This window comes from Struthio camelus, chromosome 6 (genome assembly GCF_040807025.1).
Source record: "Struthio camelus isolate bStrCam1 chromosome 6, bStrCam1.hap1, whole genome shotgun sequence".
Taxonomy (NCBI): Eukaryota; Metazoa; Chordata; class Aves; order Struthioniformes; family Struthionidae; genus Struthio; species Struthio camelus.
Window position 1 is genome coordinate 29943674 of NC_090947.1, and position 21150 is coordinate 29964823.

At 37.9% G+C, this 21150-nt stretch overlaps 1 protein-coding gene across 3 annotated transcripts in view; it reads left to right on the plus strand.

Moving 5' to 3' along the window:
- The window catches only part of CYP27C1 (cytochrome P450 family 27 subfamily C member 1), a 29246-nt gene extending 18582 nt beyond the window's left edge, over nt 1-10664 (plus strand). For 2 of the 3 annotated variants that reach the window (XM_068948974.1, XM_068948973.1), the window contains exons 7-9: nt 1910-1988; nt 2974-3177; nt 8336-10662. In XM_068948974.1, coding sequence (XP_068805075.1) covers nt 1910-1988; nt 2974-3177; nt 8336-8452 — 400 coding nt within the window. In that variant the 3' untranslated portion in view covers nt 8453-10662. Of the gene's footprint in view, nt 1-1909; nt 1989-2973; nt 3178-8335 lie in introns of all 3 variants that reach the window. The other variant, XM_068948972.1, reaches the window with a different exon arrangement.
- Nucleotides 10665-21150: the final 10486 nt, after the last annotated feature.

Below are 21150 nucleotides of genomic sequence, written 5' to 3' on the forward strand. Positions count from 1 at the left end.
CCCTAGAAGAGTATTTCTCACATGAACCCTCAAAGTACAGATGAATCACCAGACTTTATTACCCTGTTCTTTTTATTCATACTCCAGTTTCTAAGAGATTTCATTTTTTCCAGTAGAACAGGACTTCACTACTCTAATAAAAGAAGATGTTGTTCCTTCCTGTTGTTGTTCTTATTCCTTTATAACTCACTGCTGTAAGCTGCTCTGAGTGCAGGAACAAAACAGCAAGAACTGTTGTTTTGTCAGTTCTTGTGTAAGAAATTCTTGGGAGGCAGATTGCTGTTGAAAAAATTCTATTTTAGGGCAAAGAGATTTTTCAATTCCAAACTCATTAACTCAGAAGTTATACTGAGGTTCCTCAAAATGTATGCTATAATTCCAAGAAGATATTTTCCTATTCGAATTTCTCCCCATCTTCAAAATCCTTGGTTTCTGCAGAGCTGAATGACTTCCCTGTTTATTCCCCTCAAGATCCCAAGAGAAGAAGGATGATGCATCTTTGACTTAGACTGTCTGTATTGCATTCCCAGTTGTCCAGATAACATACCTGAATGTTCTCCAAGAAACATGAACCTATAGCACTATGCATTTCTCCTCCCCGCCCTGTTATTTTTTTGAGACAAGTTGTCCAGTTCCATTGGAAATGGCATTGCCTCAGAGCTGCGAGTGGTATATACTACTTCGAACCTTACATCATTCATTTTACTTGTTTGCTGTTCATATCTTGCCCTCCTCTCTTTTTTTCAAGTTGACAAAGGCCTTCTTGGCAAGGAGTTGCCAAGATGTTACCAAGATCACCTCGGTAAAATTGGTCCCTTTTGGAGATACTATTTTGCATAGACCCATAGAGAGGATTTAAGCCATAATGTGTCATCAGCCTCTCAGTTTTCTTCTGGGATACAGTCTCCAAACCCATCCTGGGTTCTTCCCACTTGGCCTTGTTTTTGCAAGTTTTTCTCAAAAAAAATTGTGCTTCTTTTAGGGTATGGGAGCTCATAGGCCTCATATTTCATTTAGACCAGACAGAACTTTTTCAGAAGGGTACCTTACTTTTCTGTCTTTGAGACAGATAAATCTGTTTATGCAGTTATATTTGAGTGCTATCGTGTTATTTCACTATGTTTTTCGTAACTTTGCTATCCTTTGTGATATAGATACATCTTACCAGAGTATAAACAAATCAAACAGCATCTCTAAAGAACGTTCTAATCTGAGGATGTGCAGAATTCTATCCCCATCTTGGCCAACCTTTATGCCAGTGTGGGTCCTACACTGTGAAGCTGATGGCAGAGTGGTTCATCTAAGGACTCCAAGGTTAAGGGCATATTTCCACAACTTGGCCACGTTGTAAATACGTACAGAAAGAATCAATCTGAAGAAAGGTTATTTACCTTTAATTAGAGGTTCTTCAAGACATTTTGTGTGTATGCTTATTCCAAATCTCTTTGCCTTCTCTTTTACTTTTCAGTGCCACTACAATCATTTTAAGCTTCTTAACTTAAAAAAAAAGGAAGGCATGTGACTTTTTTTTTTTTTTTATGTCAAGCATTCATGGTAAGTTAAGAGGAGTAAGGGGATTTAAGAAAAGGCATCAGCAAGCCTTCTTCAGCAACCTGTCCTGCTAAAGAGCCTCCAGCTTGAGTGATTGATTGCATGTTTGTACAAACATGTTTGTATGTATAAAGCAAATACATAAACAGACCAAATAGCTCAATCTCCAGTTACTGGTAAATAACTTTTCTCAGGTATTAATCCTATTCTCACAGTTGCTTCATGGTCTTTTAATTTCCAAGATGATCTGTACTTTCTAAAATCTTTTTTGCTCTGAATGTATATTAGAATGGAATCTAAACTTTTAAAGTTGTATTAGTTGTTAAATGTTTAACTTTGCATAAATATTTGTCTCTAGGTTATATCCAGTATTGCCAGGAAATGGAAGAGTGACCCAGAAAGACTTGATTGTTGGAGGATACTTGATACCTAAAGGGGTAGGCTCTATTGCAGTCCTCTAGAGAGAACAAAATTTAAATTTTTTTTGTGTATGAGATGTGATCTGTTACAACATACATAAACTTGATTGATTTCAAAAGATGTCACCAAGCTAGAGCATTAAGAAGAAAGCATTATAATAAAACCTATTTATATGGCAAAAAAGAATTTTATAATTGACTTTTTGCTGTTTTTTTTAACATTATGTCTTGACAAAAATGCAAGACCTTCCTCCTTAACAGAAGCAGTATTTCTCACCCTCTAAACAAATTTACAGTCTTGTCCTTAATATTCTTGATGCAGAACTCAGTTGATAATATCTCTGTGCAATGTTACAATTTGATTAAAAAAAAAAGCATGAATTTTGTTATTTTTGTCAGTTTTGTAATTCTTGGCTATTAATCTCCTTTGTAGAAAGAGTTTAATTTCCTTTGGAAATTATGAATCTTTCCTTTATATTATTTAAAGATTACACAGAGATCAAGACAGACCTGTATGGCTCTATTTAAACTGACAAGTTCCTTTTTACTTTTGTCTTAGAGCAATGTAGCTTTAAAACAGTCAGGAGTATTAAACTCTTAGTATATATATATTTTTTTCAGGATTTATTTGGAAGCATCATCATATCTATATTGCTGCTTTTTTCTTGAAGTTTTTTTACTTTCTCATCCTTTTTTTTTTTACTTTTCCCTTGTTTTGTATCTCCTTTCTCTCTTTCTCTCATAATACCTTTCTGAGACAGTTTCCAATTCTTACGACTTCTGTTTCCGTCTCCTTCCCCATTGCAACTTCTTTAATATATCCAACAGCATTTGAAGATTATTTCACTTGACCAGCTGAGAAAGAGATCTGCTTTTGTAGGTACACTTTTTTCTTCTAGAATTTGTGAAAGATAGTTAATTTTTACATGCTGTTTTCTCATCTCGTAGTATAGTAATTACAAATACTCTTTTTAAAAATTTGTATTGTCATTTATTTCCTCAGACACAGCTGGCACTCTGTCACTATACTACTTCGTACAGTGAAGAAAATTTTCCGATGGCAGATAAGTTCCGACCTGAGCGCTGGCTGAGGAAAGATGCTTTGGACAGAGTAGACAATTTTGGTTCAATCCCATTTGGTTATGGCATTCGAAGTTGTATAGGAAAAAGAATTGCAGAGCTGGAAATTCATCTTGCACTGATTCAGGTTAGAAATATGTGACAGCATTACAAGAAGAATATATAGCATATTGGTTAAACTGCACTGCAGAAGAAAAATCCTTTATAGTATGAATGAAGTAAAACTAAAAATAAGATTATTAAGAAAGTATATGCAGATTTAGAACAGAAGGGGTTTTTTAAAGCAAATTGCAAGTCTTCCTTAATATGTATTAGCGTGGTTGCCTGCTTACTTAAGGGTTCTTAGTTACAAACAATTCAGTACTTACAAAGAGGTAAAATTAGTTTTCATATGCTTGTACTGACTGATACTGTGATAAGCAGTTTTCATATCCTTGTATCGACTATCGTATTAGAACAAGTATTAAGATCAAACGTTGCATTTTTCCATGTTCTTTGATTATCCTGTCGCTTATTGCTCCTTCTTCTCTAACTGTATCATCTTTTTATAAATACATAATTTATAGATATATAAATAATAAGTATATCTAGTACACATTAACACACACTGTTTTGCACTGCTTCTAAGTAAAGAAGGCTCTCTCAACACCCGTTACATTTTGTATCACTTTAAGAGACTCCCTCTAGCTCAAACGTTCAGATCAGATTGTGCTGTCAAAACTCAAGATTTGGAAACTCTTTATAGTTACTTAACTATAAAAATATTTAGACATATTATATGTATTCAAAGCAAAACTTGATTGAATTTACCCTAGAGTACTTAAGGAAACAGCTAAAGCCATCTCTAAACAATTGGTAACGATCTTTGAGAATTTAAAGTGAGGTAGTTCTCAAATGGCTGGAAAAAGCAAACATAGTTACATCTTTTTGAAGAGGAGGATCAAGGAGATATCAGGCAGCATGCTTTTGTCTTCTGGAAAGAAACTTGAAAAAGTTACCACACAATCTGTTTATAAACACCTAAATGATATTTGTGTCATTTAAAAATAGAAATCCATAAAGCATGGAGTTGATCCATGAGAAGTTTTGTCAAACCTGTCTGATTTCCTTCTCTGACTTGATTACTGATCTAATATGGTAGAAACAGAAGAAATCACGTATTTTGTCTTTGGGAAGTATCTTCGTTTGTCATATGTGTTGTTCTCATTATTGAATTGATAAAATCTGTTTCAAGTGGAAGTACCTATAAAACGTGTGATTGAAAAAAAAAAATATCCAGAGGCAGTAGCTATCAAATATTTGCTGTTGAACTATAGAAATTTACTTAAATATTTTCCCAGGAGTCTGTCCTGGGTTTGGTTTCAGTTGGTATTTTGATTAACAATGTAAATGACAGATTAGAGAATACTTTTAGGGGGTACCCAACTGACACCAACTAGTTTAAAAACAGAGAATGTGAAAGAAGTATTATAAAAAAAATGGAGAAATGGTCCAGAATCAAGAGGAATTTGTTCACTAAGGTCAGGTGCAAATTACTGCTCTTAAGAATAAATCAAATGCATAAATACAGATTGCTGAATAACTAGCTAGGCAATAGTACTGTAGAAATAGATTGGGCAATGTAGTAAAAATCAGTCAACAATACGATGCTAATTCTGAAAAGGCACTGTCATTCTTGGCAAGTTCTTGGCATGAACAAGCAAGTCATATGTCAGAAAGAAGATAATTTCTGTAAAATAATTTTTACCAAATACTAGTGAAGCCTCAGCTAGGTAGTGGTGTACAACTGACTCTGCATTTTAAGGATAGTACAGTCAAATTGGAGGAAAGTCAGGAGATAACAAGAATTAGAGGTGTGGAAAAGAGAATGAGATGAAAATTTTAACAGTCTTGTAATACTTAAAAAATACTTAGGTAGAGGAAAACAATGAATTATTCACGATGCTCAGTATAAGAAGGCTAAGAGAAGATACTCTAATTTATAGCAAGAAAAAGGTTTGAGAATGGATATTAGGAAAAACTTTCTATTATAGATACAGGGAACTACCAGGGCCGAGGCGGTGCTGCTATTTCCCTCTTGAAAGTTTAAAAAGAGATGGTTGCGTTCAGTCTCGAAACAAAGGAGTGTGCTAAATCTCTTGGATTTTATTTTAGTCCATGATTACTGATTTATGTTTGCAACTGTTCCTCTCAGTTTTGCTGAAGTATAAGTGTATGGAAATAGAGGTTTAATGTATGGAGAACTTGTGTAATTGAATTATAGTGCTTTTGTTCTGGATAGGTTCTTATATTTGACTCCTCAAAGCATTATGATTGTTTCACTAGCGTCCTGGACAGTTGCTGTGTCATGTCAGGGACTTCAACCACCCTGACATCTGTTGGGAAGACAGCACAGCTAGGCACAAACAGTCAAAGAGGTTCCTGCAAAGCATTGATGATAATTTCTTGACCCAGGTGGTGGAGACGCCAACAAGGAGAGGTGCATTGCTAGACCTTGTACTAACAAACAAAGAAGGTCTAGTTGGAGAGGTGAAGGTTGGGGGCAGCCTTGGCTGCAGTGACCATGAGATGGTGGAGTTCAGGATCCTACGAGGAGGGAGCAGGGCAATGAGTAGGATCGCAACGCTGGACTTCAGGAGAGCTGACTTTGGCCTCTTCAGGGACCTACTTAGGGGAATCTCATGGGGTAGGGCCCTAGAAGGAAGAGGGGTCCAAGAAAGCTGGTTAATATTCAAGCGTCACTTCCTCCAGGCTCAAGAGCAGTGCATCCCTCTGAGGAAGAAGTCGAGCAAAGCGGGCAGGAGACCTGCATGGATGAGCAAGGAACTCCTGGCAAAACTCCAGCAGAAGAAGGAAGTGTACAGAATGTGGAAAAGGGGACAGGCCACTTGGGAGGGCTATAGGTACGTTGTCAGAGGGTGCAGGGATGCGACAAGGAAGGCTAAGGCCCATTTGGAATTAAATCTGGCAGGGGATGTCAAGGACAACAAGAAGGGCTTCTTCAAATACATCAATAGCAAAAGGAAGACTAGGGAAAATGTTGGCCCACTGCTGAACAGGGTGGGTGCCCTGGTAACGGAGGATGTAGAGAAGGCAGAGTTATTGAATGCTGCCTTTGCTTCAGTCTTGACTGCTAAGACCAGTCCTCAGGAATTCCAGACCCTGGGGACAAGAAAGGAAGGCTGGAGGAAGGAAGACTCTCCCTTGGTGGAGGAGGATCAGGTTAGAGATCTTTTGTCCAAACTTGACATCCATAAATGCATGAGCCCCGATGGGATGCATCCACGAGTGCTGAGGGAGCTGGCGGATGTTATCGCTAGGCCACTCTCCATCATCTTGGAAAGGTCCTGGAGATCAGGAGAGGTGCCTGAGGACTGGAAGAAAGCCAATGTCCCTCCAGTCTTCAAAAAGGGCAAGAAGGAGGAGCCAGGAAACTACAGGCCTGTCAGCCTCACCTCCATCCCTGGAAAGGTGATGAAACAGCTCCTCCTGGAGGTCATCACTAAGCATGTGGAGGACAAGAAGGTGATCAGGAGTAGTCAGCATGGATTCACCAAAGGGAAATCATGCTTGACCAATCTGATAGCCTCCTAGGATGGAATGACTGGCTGGGTGGATGAGGGCAGAGCAGTGGATGTTGTCTACCTGGACTTCAGCAAGGCTTTGGACACTTGTCTCCCATCACATCCTCGTAGGTAAGCTCAGGAAGTGTGGGTTGGATGAGTGGACAGTGAGGTGGATTGAGAACTGGCTAGATGGCTGAGCTCAGAGGGTGGTGGTCAGTGGCGCAGAGTCTAGTTGGAGGCCTGTAGCTAGCGGTGTCCCCCAGGGCTCAGTCCTGGGTCCAGTCTCGTTCAATGTATTCATCAATGACCAGGATGAAGGCACAGAGTGCACTCCCAGCAAGTTTGCTGATGATACTAAACTGGGGGGAGTGGCTGACACACCAGAAGGCCGTGCTGCCATTCGGAGGGACCTGGACAGGCTGGAGAGCTGGGCGGAGAGGAACCTCCTGAAGTTCAACAGAGGCAAGCGCAGGGTCCTGCACCTAGGGAGGAATAACCCCGTGCAGCAGTACAGGCTGGGGACTGACCTGCTGGAAAGCAGCTCTGCCGAGAAGGACCTGGGAGACCTGGTGGACAACAAGTTAAGCATGAGGCAGCAGTGTGCCCTGGTGGCCAAGAAGGCCAATGGGATCCTGGGGTGCATGAGGCAGAGTGTTGCCAGCAGGTCGAGGGAGGTGATCCTGCCCCTCTCTTCAGCCCTGGGGAGGCCTCACCTGGAGTCGTGTGTCCAGTTCTGGGCTCCCCAGTACAAGAGAGACATGGAGCTCCTGGAGAGAGTGCAGCGGAGGGCTACAAAGATGATTAGAGGGCTGGAGCATCTCTCCTGTGAAGGAAGGCTGCGAGAGCTGGGCCTGTTGAGCCTGGAGAAGAGAAGACTGAGAGGCGATCTGATCAATGTGTACAAGTATCTGAAGGGGGAGTGTTGAGAGGATGAGGCCAGCCTCTTTTCCGTGGTGCCCAGTGACAGGACAAGAGGCAACGGGCAGAAACTGAGCCACAGGAAGTTCCACCTAAACCTGAGAAAAAACTTCTTCACTGTGAGGGTGACAGAGCACTGGCACAGGTTGCCCAGAGAGGTAGTGGAGTCTCCTTCGCTGGAGATATTCAAAACCCGTCTGGATGCGATCCTGGGCAATATGCTCTAGAGGACCCTGCTTGAGCAGGGCGGTTGGACTAGATGATCTCCAGAGGTCCCTTCCAACCTCAACCATTCTGTGATTCTGTTTGTTTCTTTTTCCCTTGCCCAGGAAGACAAACGTGCAATGGAATTTGGGCTTTTTTATCACTGTTTTATAAAAGCATATGTTCATTTATTATAAAGAAAGTGAAGTCAAAAACATGTAGGTTAAAAAAAAAGTTCATGAAGTTTGAAAAAAAGTTTCTTTGATGGTTCAGACCATTTAGGCTAGTCCTGGGGAAATTCATCAGAAACAACAGGCTCCATTTTTTGGTTGGTTGGTTTTTTGGTTGGTTGTGTGTTGTGGGTTGGTTGTGTGTTATGGGTTGTGTGTTTGTTTTTAAGAAAATCCCCTTCAGTCAAAAGAAGAAGATTTTTAAGAATAATCTTCACCTTGCAGTAACTTTTTTTTTCTGTGTGAGAATCACAGCGGTCAGACTCAGTGGAATTGACAAATACCATAATTGTTTTCTTATCAAATGTCTACTCTTCATCTGTAGTTGTGCAACTTTTCTAATATTTCCTCATATTTATCTTTGCAGTTGCTACAGAATTTTGAGATCAAAATTTCTCCTAGAACTGAACCGGTTCATGCCAAAACTCATGGGCTTTTGACTCCTGGAAACTCCATCAATGTGAGATTTTCTGATAGAAAGTGAGACTCAAGTGTTTTGGAAATACTTGTATAATTTTCATGGGAACAGACACATCTCATGGATATTTGATCATATTTGTTCTCTGATTTGTAGTTATATGGCAAAATGATCAAGTCTTACATTCCATTTTAGTTCTAGCAGTACAGTAGAGAAGTTACCTCTCATAAAATATAATTACACATTTGGAAATATATACTGAAGCAATATCTTTTTGCACTGGGAATTTTCCTTTCCCTGGAAAGATTTCTAATAGTAACAACACATACACTGAAAAGAGCAAATGAAATTCAGGCATATTTGTATCATCCAGTGGTTTTGTTATACTGCTTAGTCATAAAAGTCAATTATTCGTGTGAGTCTGAGAACATGTAGAATTATTATATAATATATACAAATTAGCTGCATGTATGAGTTGTTTTCCTGGTTCTTGTCCTCCAGTGTGTTTTTTTTAGTTCCCACCTAACAGTGAAATTGAGGTCATTTTTCTCTCGTCTGTAAAAGCATTTACACTATGTGTGTTTAAAAAAAAAAAGGAATACAGTAATATGAACTGTAAAGATATAAAAAGTACAAATTATATCTGTTTGTTTAGAATCAAAATTCAGGACAGTTCAAAAATATTCAAACATAATCCCCATAAAATCTTTCTATATAACTGAAACCTTTTAAAAAATAAAAATCTTAAAAATTTGAACATCACTTTGCAGACTTACAAACCCAGACAGTGTCCACGTTACCAAAACATAAAATCTGAGTGGAATAGCACAAGCCACTTTCAATATTCTAACTAATATGCCAAAACCAAGCAGCAAGGTAAATAATAAAAATGAAGTAGTTGTTACATTTTGTCATTTAATTTTAATTAAAATACTACTGCTACAATGATAAAAACATTGTCTTTACAGTTCTGTAACAGTAAGAGCTGGAAACTTCCCATTGTAATGTGCTGAACCATAGACAGGTGCATAGCTGCCTTCTGTGGGATGGAAATGTGACTACTAAAGTGTTTTGAGTTTTTTTTTTTTTGTATCTAGTGAACACAGAGTGCACACTTGAAAGTTTTTTGTTGTTGTTGTTTTCTTTTTCCTAGAACAACTAACAGATAAGTCTCTCCTGCATGAGACGTTGATAACTTAATTTCACTGAGCACTAACCTTACCTTCTCATTCTTGAGAGAAACCTTGTACGTTGGGACCATGTTATCCCTTGAACACAGAGCTCAAGCTGTATATCCTAATATGAAATTAACTATGTAATAATCTGTAGTTAACTGTAGAAGTGTCAAGTTTTGATTGTTGTTTGTGCGGCAGTTTACATACTGATAATCATAGACTTTCAGACATATGCAGAGTTAGAAAAAGTTGTGCAACTCTGTTTTTAAAATCGCATTAATTTTATTTGCTCAACTAGGTATGAAAAGTCAAAGGTAGGTTATGAATTAAATAATATACTTCAGTTTTAATGGTGAATAGGAAATTCTGTGTAGCTGAGTTTTACAGATGCATAGTATTTTGGTTAATTTTTGTAGTGCCTTTTGAAGGTCTTGACAAGAGAAAAAAAATTGCCATCCTTCCTATGGATCTCCCTTGTAAAATAATAACACTAAATAAAATGGTCTGATCTTTGAGAAGATTAAATGTTTACATGTTAACTTTGAAACATTAATCCTGTATTGAGCATATATATGTACTATAAGAACAGAAGGTAATCTATGGAAGGATTTTTTTTTCTTGAATGAGCTTTCCTTCTTACATTGTTTTCTAAGATTTCACTTCATTCCCTTCTATTTTCTTTCCCATTGTTATTTCTAATGTCCCATCTTAAGTAGACTGAACAGTTTTATTTGCTAGAGGCAGCTGACATCCTGAAGGAGATGTATTGCAAAGGTGTTTCTAAAAGTCTGTGGATTGAGTGTTTGACTCCATAACTCTGTCAGTTTATGTGGGCCTGTGGACCAAAGGCCCAAGCCCTGAATCCAAATTTGGATTCTTTATGGGGCCCTCATTTTGCATTGTCATAGCATCATTAGAGACACCAGCCTACCAATTCCAAACTAATACGTCACTCTACAAGAAGGAAGAGGCATTCTAAAAATGCTGTTTAAAGCATTTAAATCTTTTCATGAAAGCAGAAAAATCTGTGTTTTTTTTTTAATGGAGCATCTATACATGTAATTTTTCTTTTATACATAATAAAGTATTTATACAGAATTTACAAGTCCTGGTTCTCATTTTAATTGTTATTTATAATTGCATTTTTCTTTAGTGTTTTAAAGTTTTTCACTTGATGGATAGGACTGGAAGACTCACTAGTACATAGGTAATTACTAGTTCAGCTAGAAAAGATGGGGATTAATACAAGAATGTAAGGTACATAATGACCTGGCTGAAGGAGCGATAATAATGTGTTATATTAAAAGAGAACTGTCATTCTGGAGGAAAGTTACTAGCAAAGTTACTCAAGAAATAGCCTGGGACTGGCTTTTGATTAATGATAATTGCTTAATATGTAAAAGAGTATTACCAGTAGAAAAATTGAAGGTATAGAATATAGAAACAACTGATCCAGAATGTGAGTAGTAGAGATGGGATGGAATTTAATAGTAGAAGACATGTATGTAGAGAATAAAAAGAATTTATTTGAGGAGCTCACCAGTTGAAAATGACATGAGGAGGAAGACCTAGATAATAACAGATGACTGTAAACTGCAAGTATGAAGCAGTAGTGGGGAAAAAAAAAGAACCTAGAATGTATCAGAGAAAGCATTTCTGGTAGAGATCGGGGGAAAAATAGGTGAGACTGCATCTGAAGTACAGTTTGGTTGTGTGTTCAAGAAAGACGGAGTCCAATTTGAACAGGTAAGGGGACTATTAAGATCATCAGGTTAATTAAGAATGTTTCTGTGAGTAGAGAAATGTACAGTGCTTTTTACTCTACCTCCCTGTGGCCTAAGCAGACCACAAGCTTGCAGATCAAGCTCTGGTGCCTCTGAAAGCTATGTAGTCATGGGATTAGTAGAACTTGCTTCTTTGGACACAAAGCCATGCTAACCTGACTATTCACTTTCCAGTTGGATTAGACAGCAGGTAGAGCAGACATGGATGTCTGCAAGAGACTAAATATATTTTCAAAAATATTCATGTGGTTAGTCTAGAGAAGTGAATATTGAGAGAGGAGATAGTTGCTGTCCTGAAATATCTTCAAGTTAAAGTATTTACTCCTTAAGGTAAAGGAGAAAGCTTGCCCAAAACAAATATCACCAGCTAGCCATGGATGAATTTAGACAAGTGAGGAAAGTATCTAGCCACCAGGAGAGTGAGAGTCTAGAATAAATTTCCATGATGAATGGTGAGGACAAAAAAAGCCCTGCCCAGCCGTGAAAAAATACTTAAAGATGGAGTATGGTCCAGCTACAAGAAGAATTATCTAAAGTTGTTGTTCAGTTATGTAAGAGTTGACCAGAGTTCATGACACAAGACCTCTTCTAGTTCTCTGTTCAGACTTTTTGCTTGAATGATAATTGTGGTTGTTAGTTTTTTGAATTCAATACAAGCAAGTATTACTAGTTTACAAAGCACTAGCAACTATAGGTATTTGAAAGAACACAGCCTACCTGAGGCTGCAGTATATACTAAGAGTCACAGAATTTGAAAAGAAATCACCCAGAAGCATCAAAATTCAGAAATTGGTAGAATACCTTGCTTTTTCAGTACCTTGTTCATGTGTACTGTGGAATACAGGAAGGAAAATACAGGCCTATTTAGCAAACGAGGAAGAAAAGTTTAAGGAGGAAGTTCATGAAAGCATTGCAACTGGATGTTTGGGAACATAGAATTACTCTTAGGTTTTATTTTTTCATGACACTTCATACATTCAAAATTAGAATCACTGTATTCAGTCAGTCTATTCTCATTTTTTTCTTACTCTGTTGTAGGTACATAGGCCTGGAGGCCTATAAGGCCAGTGTGAAGTAGTCACAACTCCAGGAGAATCGTATGCCAGTGGTGAATAAAACTTACGAGCTCCGTAAGTACCCCTGTGATGATGGACTGTGAAGATGCGGCATGCCTGACGGCTGTGAACGCAAGAGAAGGCAGCACTGGGGGTGTGCTTGGAGCAAGAGGTAGATGAGTTGTGCTGTCATGTATAGGACTGGGAACGAAGGGGAGAGTCACACAGGATGGCGAGAGTTAGGCTTTGGGGCTATACCAAATAGATAGTCTGTGGTAGGAGCATACGTGAGATCTACATTAAGGAACTGGAGAAGTGAGCTGTCGGACATGGGTAGGATGAGGAAGGAAGAGAGAAATGGGATGAGGTTAGAGAGCCGTTCAGGCATACTGGTGTGTGTGCTATTTGTACCATATGCCAAAAAAAATTTGCACTACTGTTCTTGATCATTGAGTTTGTTCCTTCCTATGTCACGTTGCCATTTCACATTCATAAACCTAAAAAAAGCTGTTATGTAACTATTAAAGGTTCACATTCTAGGTAATGCCAAACTTACCCAGTGCATGGCCAGAGAAAGACTCCTGATGGATATAACAAACCATTAATTCCCAGGGTTCCAGAGCAATTTTGGTTTGCACTGGCAGGCTCCCACGGAGGCTGATATGTTGCAGGGTTTTTCACTGCCTGAAGCATCAACAGAGGATTTTCAGAGTCCTGTGAAAAGCAGATGCTAAGATGATGTAAAATGCTACCAAATTATATAGTCATAGCACTGTACAGCTACTCAGAATAGATTAGCCAAATCAGTCTCTATGGAAAGATAGTCCAACTGCTGTTAGACACAGGACCCTTCTGATTTCTTCAAATAAAAAGAAGGCATAAAAAAGAGGAGGGAAGGAAGGAAAAAATGGATTTTCTATCCACTGTGGTTAACACATCAATAAATTCTTGCATCTTTTTCCCTTCCAGGGGTATTCACTAAAAAACCAAAGTAAGTAATATGTATGCCCAGAGATTGCAGGTATGTGGTGCTTGTTTCCCATGGTTTATGCCTTTTTATTCTGACTTAAAAATGAATAAATGGAGAAGTTATGTGGATATTTTAAAAATAATTTCATCTGAGAATTTCCCTTATGGTCTCCAAAGTGTAATTTTCCTCACAGAAACTCAAACCACTTTTTTGGTTTTTTGTGATTCACTGAAAAACACCGCTCTGGTTTTAGTACCACTAGATGGTGCTGCCTTTGTAGTATTCCTTAGTGCAAGTCAGATTATATCTAAGAAAAAAAATGATACAAATAGCTAAAAGCAATGTATTCACTAAAACTTTCTAAAGATATAGGAATTTTGTTATGCTTGGTTGATAAAGACTCAGCCCCTGCATATTCTTGTGTGTGTGTGTCAGTGTGCTCAGTTTATATGTCTTTCATATGTGTACTTAAAATAGCAATTTGCATGTAACAAATAGTATGATATGACCAAAGTTTCATGTAGGCCTGGTTAGACAAAATTCAGCCTTTGCAGTCCTGTATGCCCTGTGCTGAGGTATATCTTTCACAGAATCTGTTAATCATTAAGATTCAACAATGTACCTACTATCATGCAAAATTCAAAATCAAGACAATTCCTATCTGAAAAGATTACGGTCTAGCTGAGATAAGAGCAAAGACGACAGGAAATAGTTTAGAAGGATATTTTGCTTGTTTCAAGCTCCATTGTTAATTATGATTCTGCACTGCAGTAAACAGCAGCTCTTTTGACACTAATTAAAAGGGTATTGTACTAGTCTTGACAATGTTTGTCTGAAACATGCTGCTTGCTGCCAGGTGTTTATCTAGTCGGGAAACGGTGAAATGGGAGTGTTAACTCACTGAAGCAGGCTGCGCTACTCAGATAAAAGGAAGGCTGCAGTCAGTGATTTTGGAAGAAAGTATCTAAGGCATAAACAATTGGAAGAGAATACTGGGCATTGTTAAGTTTCAGGATAAGATCTACTTTTACCATGTTAGTGTTTAAAATCAGTGAAATACAAAATTAGGGTCTATACTAGAAGCTGAAAGGGGTGAACACCTTGTTCAGATTGTATTATTTCTATACTTTTGAGGGAAAAGATGTAAAAAATGGAAAATATGAGTGAAACGTTTTTCTTAAAGGCAGAAAAATTCTTTGTGCTTTCCTCTGTACAGAACAAAAGCTATGAAAATACCTAGCTTTACCCTTATTTACCCTAAATTTACCCTTAATTTTCCAAAAGCAAGTTGCTCAGTCCAGGCTCTTGAAGAACCAGTAAACAATAGTAGCTGTTTGGGATACATTTAATATAAGATAAATTCCTTCTGCTGCAAAATGCAGCTAAGGGTTTGCGCTCAAGTTGTCACTTGTGAGCTGATCTGCAGAAGTTTTGTGATGGCTCTTAACTCCAACAAATATAAGATAATGGAAATGACCAACAATAAAGAATGTTTAAGCAAAATTGCATTGCCATGAGCCAGGAGCATGCACAAAGGCAGTTATCAAGGTGACCTGACATGCCTTAACTTAATCATTAGTCTGAATATTAGCAGCTATAGGAGATTTGTACAGTTTAAAGTTTATGCTGGAACACAAACTAATGAAAAAGTATAATAATATGAGAAAAAATAATGGTCATTTTATATCAGGACATGAAAACAAAACATATAAAAGCAAATAACTATTCAAATTGGTCTGAAAAATAGCGTTATGTAATTTATTTCTCACTAGCGTAGGCTATTGTGTTCTACACAGGTGTTCTACCTCTTAAAATTAGAAAACATGCCAAAAGATGGCAGTCACTTTTTATTTTTGAAAGTGTTTATGGGAAACGTCACAGAGCTGTAGACAAAGACTCTGACCAGCATGCTAAAGGAATTGACTGAGAAACGTGTATCAAACGTGTGCCATCAACTTTGGCACATCCACAACTGTGGCAATCTAGCCTTAAACAAAAAGTCAGTTTGCTTTGGTTGAAGAACTTGTAACATGGAAAACCTAGGATGTGCAATTAAGTAAAATGCCTATAACGTATGTTAAAGATGCTAATTTATGCTAGGAGAGAAATCTTTAGCCCAAGTTTAAGGAGAGCCAGTAAGAAGGGACAGTGTTTCCTCAGCTAAGTTCTTAAGTATTGTCATAAGATTTCAGCCATGTTTACATTAGCAGCTAGGTTCCTTTTCACAATTGGTTATCAGCTGTTTTTCCTAAGTGAATTATTGCTTGCCTTGGTTTACAGCTGCAGATGTAGATGAGGAGAAGATTAAACCATCATTTAAACAAGTCTCTTTTTCTCTATGTAGCTCAACTTGTGACCTGTCTTTCTGTCTCCTTTATGCAGACAGGAGAATCCACTTGACTTTGTATGAAGATTCCCAAATACTGCAAAAATAGTCTGGTCCTAGACTGAAAAAGGAAGCAATAGTTCTCAATGGTTAGAGAATTAAAAAGGTATGTGGGGAATTATTTACACACAAGTGGAAGGGCTAGGTTAAAAATTTTCATCTTGGGATACCATTGAAATGGCAATCAATATTTTACTATCACATTTACAGATATTTCTTTTATGTTACTGTCAGAAATTTGTAGCCACTAAAATGCACGGTAATCATGGTCACGCTATGCAACACCAGTTATTTTCAGATGAAGTGGCTTGAAATAACACCTTTTCTCACAGAATGTCAGCATCAAATTGGTGCGAAAAATAATCATTTACTAGTTGCTAGTCAGCTTAGTTTTATGATATAAATAGGTATCAGAGCCAGAAACTGCAGGCAGCCATTTGTCTAACTTCTACTCCACCCGGTATTTTAAATGTGATTTCAAAAATCACAAAGGATGCAGATTACTGAGACACTAATCTCAGCTGGCACAGCTTTCTTATTCATTTCATAATTCAGTTGGTAAATCAGTTTCTCATCAGCTAAGACTGCATGGAATGGCTATTTGTGCATTCATTGGCTATGTGAGATTGAGTTGAAGCAGGAAAGATGTAATTCAGCCAAGCAATGGTCCAAGAAAGCAAATGTCTCTAGTCATGTTTGCAGGATTGTGGGTTTTAGGGCTACAATGAACAATTTCAGTATTTTGAATTCCACTTTCTGCATCTTCTGATATTGGGCCATCCTGATTAATAATGCAATATTGGAATGTGTATGGGGCAGTGATTAATGTTTTATTGATGTCTAATTTGGTATTATCTACACTTATAATCATGTTCACATGTGGTGTTGGCATGTCACCACTCAATACGAAGGGAGAGAGCAGATGAAATTTATGCAACTATTTGGCTAGGAAATAAATTTAAATAGCACACTGTGCACATTCTGCTGGCACAGAAAATAGTCATCTCTTACTAAAGTTTCTGCCAGAGAAGTGATAAAATGTCTGTTGCCAGAATCAGGTAAAATAAAACTGAATTGAAATACAGAATAAATATGTGGTAGGAATAATCTTAAAAATGTTTCCCACGTGATGGGTTAGGTCAAGGTCTTAAGGCTTTTCCACTGTATGGGCTAAATCTCAATGGAAAAACTCTTTCCCAGGCCACTTCACCTCACTTTTATGACTAGTATTTGCAACTGCATAGTGCTAGAAAAAAGTTATAAGAAGAGGGTTAATTAATTTTTAGCTGTCTTTAAGATAATGCAACAAGTGGAGCCATTATCCAGATCTCTACAGATTATTACCATATGCTTTGCATCTGAAGTTAGGAAGGCTAATGTTGGACAAGTTGACTGGAAGAGCAGTTTTCAACCTAAGGACCAGGGAACACTGATAGCCCATTATTTATTTCCAAGGGGCCTGTGAAGGACAAAGACAAGGAAGTCTATTGTCTCATGCATTAATTTTGTTATGTAGTATTTTTTAAGGGAGGCGCTCAATAGTGGCTGAGAGAGGCTGAGAGAAATAGGTATGAAACGCAGCATCTACCTCCGCTATCAGAGGTCTGATTCAAAAGGTCATGACTTTGGAAGGAGAAAAAGGCTGGAAAAGTTAAACAGACTTGGAGAAGAACTTAGCATGATTGTAACCACTTGGCATGTTCTGATTCTTGATCAGAGATAGCTTCCAGTCTCCAGTTGTCCGCTGCCATGTCTACTGCAGATGCAACACAGCTCCTCATACAGCAGCTGCTGGCTATTGCAAATGGAAGTCTTGGTGTGTTAAAGAAAATTGGTTATAACGTACCTCAGTGTACCTGGCTGCATATTGCAATGGTTCTGTTTGTTCTTCACGATCACCTGGGCGTTCCCACAGAAGGGGTGGGAACCTCTAAAAGCAGGACAACTAGGCACTAGAATTTTTTTTGTCTGAAGAGCTCTGTCTACCCTTCCACATTAATTAACAGGAGCCTTTAAAACATTACATAGATGAGCATAGCTGTTCTGATTTAGCTTTATCAAAACATTTTTAGGCCAGAGTTCCATCCCATATGGTATACAAACAAAAATTGTGTGTGTTTGTTTATGTTTTTTTATATTTATATAAGAAGATAAAGACTTGTTTGCTATGAGTTTTGTGGATAGGATAATTAATTATCTCCTTGGAAATGCTGCATTAATGGCAAGGTCAAACCTTTCTGATTTCCCCGATAAAAAAGCTTCCTATATAGGATAGGAATATATAATTTCAGTATGAAAAAATTGTGGGAATTATAGGATTATCACACCCCTATGAGGCTATAAATAGAGGAAGTATTGCTGGGTTTGCAGCTGACTGCTCTATATTTGTAGCTCTATCTAGGGAATGTAGGATTGGTTGCCTTGTTAAATGTTTACCTCATAAATCTGGAGCATATTGGCACACTAGGAAGGGATGCCCTATTTGTATCTATGATCTCCAAAGACCTGTTAGCGTATACGTATTCAGAGGGTAATGCTATGCAAGGTTATTCTTGTCTAGGCAGTTTGCTTTGTCTTTCTATCATGGAGCAGCTTATGTAGGTCAAATATACCATTCTCTTATTACAGCTGCCTTTTGGGTTTCTATTTTGCTACTGGTTTCTGGAAGTTGAATATGAGTAGCTACAATGTGCAGTGATTTATTTTCTCATATTCATTTGTGGATATGAAGTCTACTGCCACTAACAGTAGAGCAATTATATTGCAGGTAGACACAAACAGTCTACTGCTTCCAATAAAGTAGATATTAGGTTTGCTAATGACTTCAGTGAAGCAAGAGCAGATGAGGAACGTTCTCTTCCAAAACCCCAGAGGTGGAATATAGAAGAGATATATCTTTTGGGTATGAAAAGAACATGGTAACTGAGATTTTAGTTCCATTTTTTTGGAATAAAACGTGTACAATTTCTAAAATTGTACATGTGTCTAAAAGGCATCTAGGAAAAAAAAATGTGTAAATGTAAAACTCATCCAGACAGAGTAGTAGTATAAAATATTTACAATAAGCATTTTTTTCTTTCTTTCCTGTCTTTTTATATAAAGATAGAATTATCTAGCTCTGTCTGAAAAAGTCCTGATTTTGAGAAAGAAGAGGGGAAGATAAACAATAGCTTGAAACCAGGCTTTAGCTTGTTTTTACAACTTCTGGTTCCCATTTCAAGCAAGAATTTATTTGACCTGTATTTTCATGCAGGTTCCTTTATTTCTTCAAAGGTGTCAGATGGTGACTGGGAATGGAGATATCAAACCCTTTCCTTCATGGAATGCAGTGTTGCTCTATTTCGGTCTTTCTGTTTATTTTCAGTTTTTGTCATTTAGACTGAAATATGTGTGTGAGCTTCATAATCCATGAAACTTTCTTCCTGTATAGGGACTCTGGTCTTTGAAAAGCTCTGCAAACTTCCAACTAGTCAAACTTTCTCCTTTTGGCTAAAGTATTAGAGGCTCAAGCTTTTAGCATAGATGCTTCCAAGTGCTTCCAGGTTCAGAGGATATATTCAGCCTAGGGCTGCGCAGAAGGAAGTTTGATCTGTTCTGTCAGAATTAACCGGTAAAATGAGGTTAGTCTGGCAGTATGCACCTGTCTTGCACCAGGCAACTTCAGTTCTGTGGAACATCTGCTAAGATGTGAAGACACAAGATGTCTCCTCATCTTGTGCTGCTCCTTTTTGGCTTTCCCATCACTGTGCTGTTTTGTGGTTAGTTTTTGCCAGATATGAAGTGAGGTGATGCTGATTGTGACTGCATCCCCCTGTCACTCACAGGCAGGAAAGTTGTAGTGATCCCCTCTCCTCTTAAGCTGTCAGGACCTGCTAGAGCTATAAGCTGCCTCTTTGAAGGGATGTAAGTTGCGGGGGGGGATGGGACATTTCAGGATTTCATTTGGTGAAGGGACCAGTGTTTGACATATGCAAGTGAGGGGAGGAGATTACTGCTCTTGTTCAATGTAGTGGGAGTGGTGAGGGGAGGGGAGGAGATTTTCTGATTGTTTTCTGAGTAGTACCTTTTTGCAGTGTAGAAACTAAATTTCTCTTTCCCTCTGTATCCAAGAAAAAAACACTATCTCGTGTCTTCCCTTACCTTATGACTCTGTCAGTGTCATTGAAGTAACCAAGGAGAGAACAACCATAGGTGCCTTAAAGTACAAATGAAAATATTTAAGTGATGGCTTGATTCTTCTGCCCTTCCTCCTTGCCCTTTGTTTTTCAGTTCTAGGATTCAGACATCAAAGTTTTGCTTCCTGGCCAAAAACATATTCTTGTGATCCCAAAATTTGGGGTTTTGAGAGAACGATCCTATATTGCAAAACTCCTACTAAGGCGGTTCAGGTGATGCAACTTTTCCAAACTCAATCTTTGGCTTTCAGAGTAGAAAAGAAGAAATACCATGCACTCCTGTGGCTTTTGCAGTAAGACATTAAAGAAAGCTTTAAAAATCATTATATTAAGACATATCATTGGTTTATGTGATAGAGTTGCTTTATTTCATTTAAATAAAGTTTGGAACAGAAATGTAGCTTGACATTTATGTTTATTCCTTCTAGCATGCTGATGACCCTGATATCCGTATACACAAGGCTATGACTCATTAAACTGTCAAGGATGGTTACTTAAGACTCTAAATATTTTCTGTTAAATTTGGTAGAGACACTTCGAGAGGTCCAAGCATTTAATGACATGTAGAAATCGTCAGATTATCTGTTCGTGAAGAGAAGTATGTCGATGCTAACTAGGCGAATCTTAATTTTAAATCTGCTTTGTAATCAGGTAAATATCTATAGCACTCCATTGTCAGTCACGGATCAAATATTTGTCTATGAGTAAGAGAAAAACAGTAATTTACCAGAGTTAGAAACGGTGAAGTATCTGCAGCAATCAAGAACAGTGTTTAAATTTAGGTTAGAATCCAAGTTGGAACAGCAAAGAGAAGTTCATATTAGAAACCAGCTCGATGGTATCATGTGCTCTTTTCTTTCAGAATGGCCTAGACTTCATTTCTGGTTTTCTGAGCATGTAGCATCACACTGCAGTGAAAAACCCACATTATTTTAAGATGGAATATTTAGGTGATGTAGCTTGCATCGCGATAATATAAGTGATTTCAATGCACGTAGGCTTACATACAGTACCATCTATTTCAATTTTCTTGGGCTTGTCCTTTTCTTTCCTCTACAAGCTAAGCCTTGGGTGTGCAGTGGTAACAATATCAAGAATGCAGGCACATGCACAGTTTGAAAAATTACTTGACATCCTCATATTATCTAGCAGCATTAGTTTTTATATGAAATTGTTTCTAATTGGAAACTTAAAGATTGGTATTGATTTTCCTTTAATA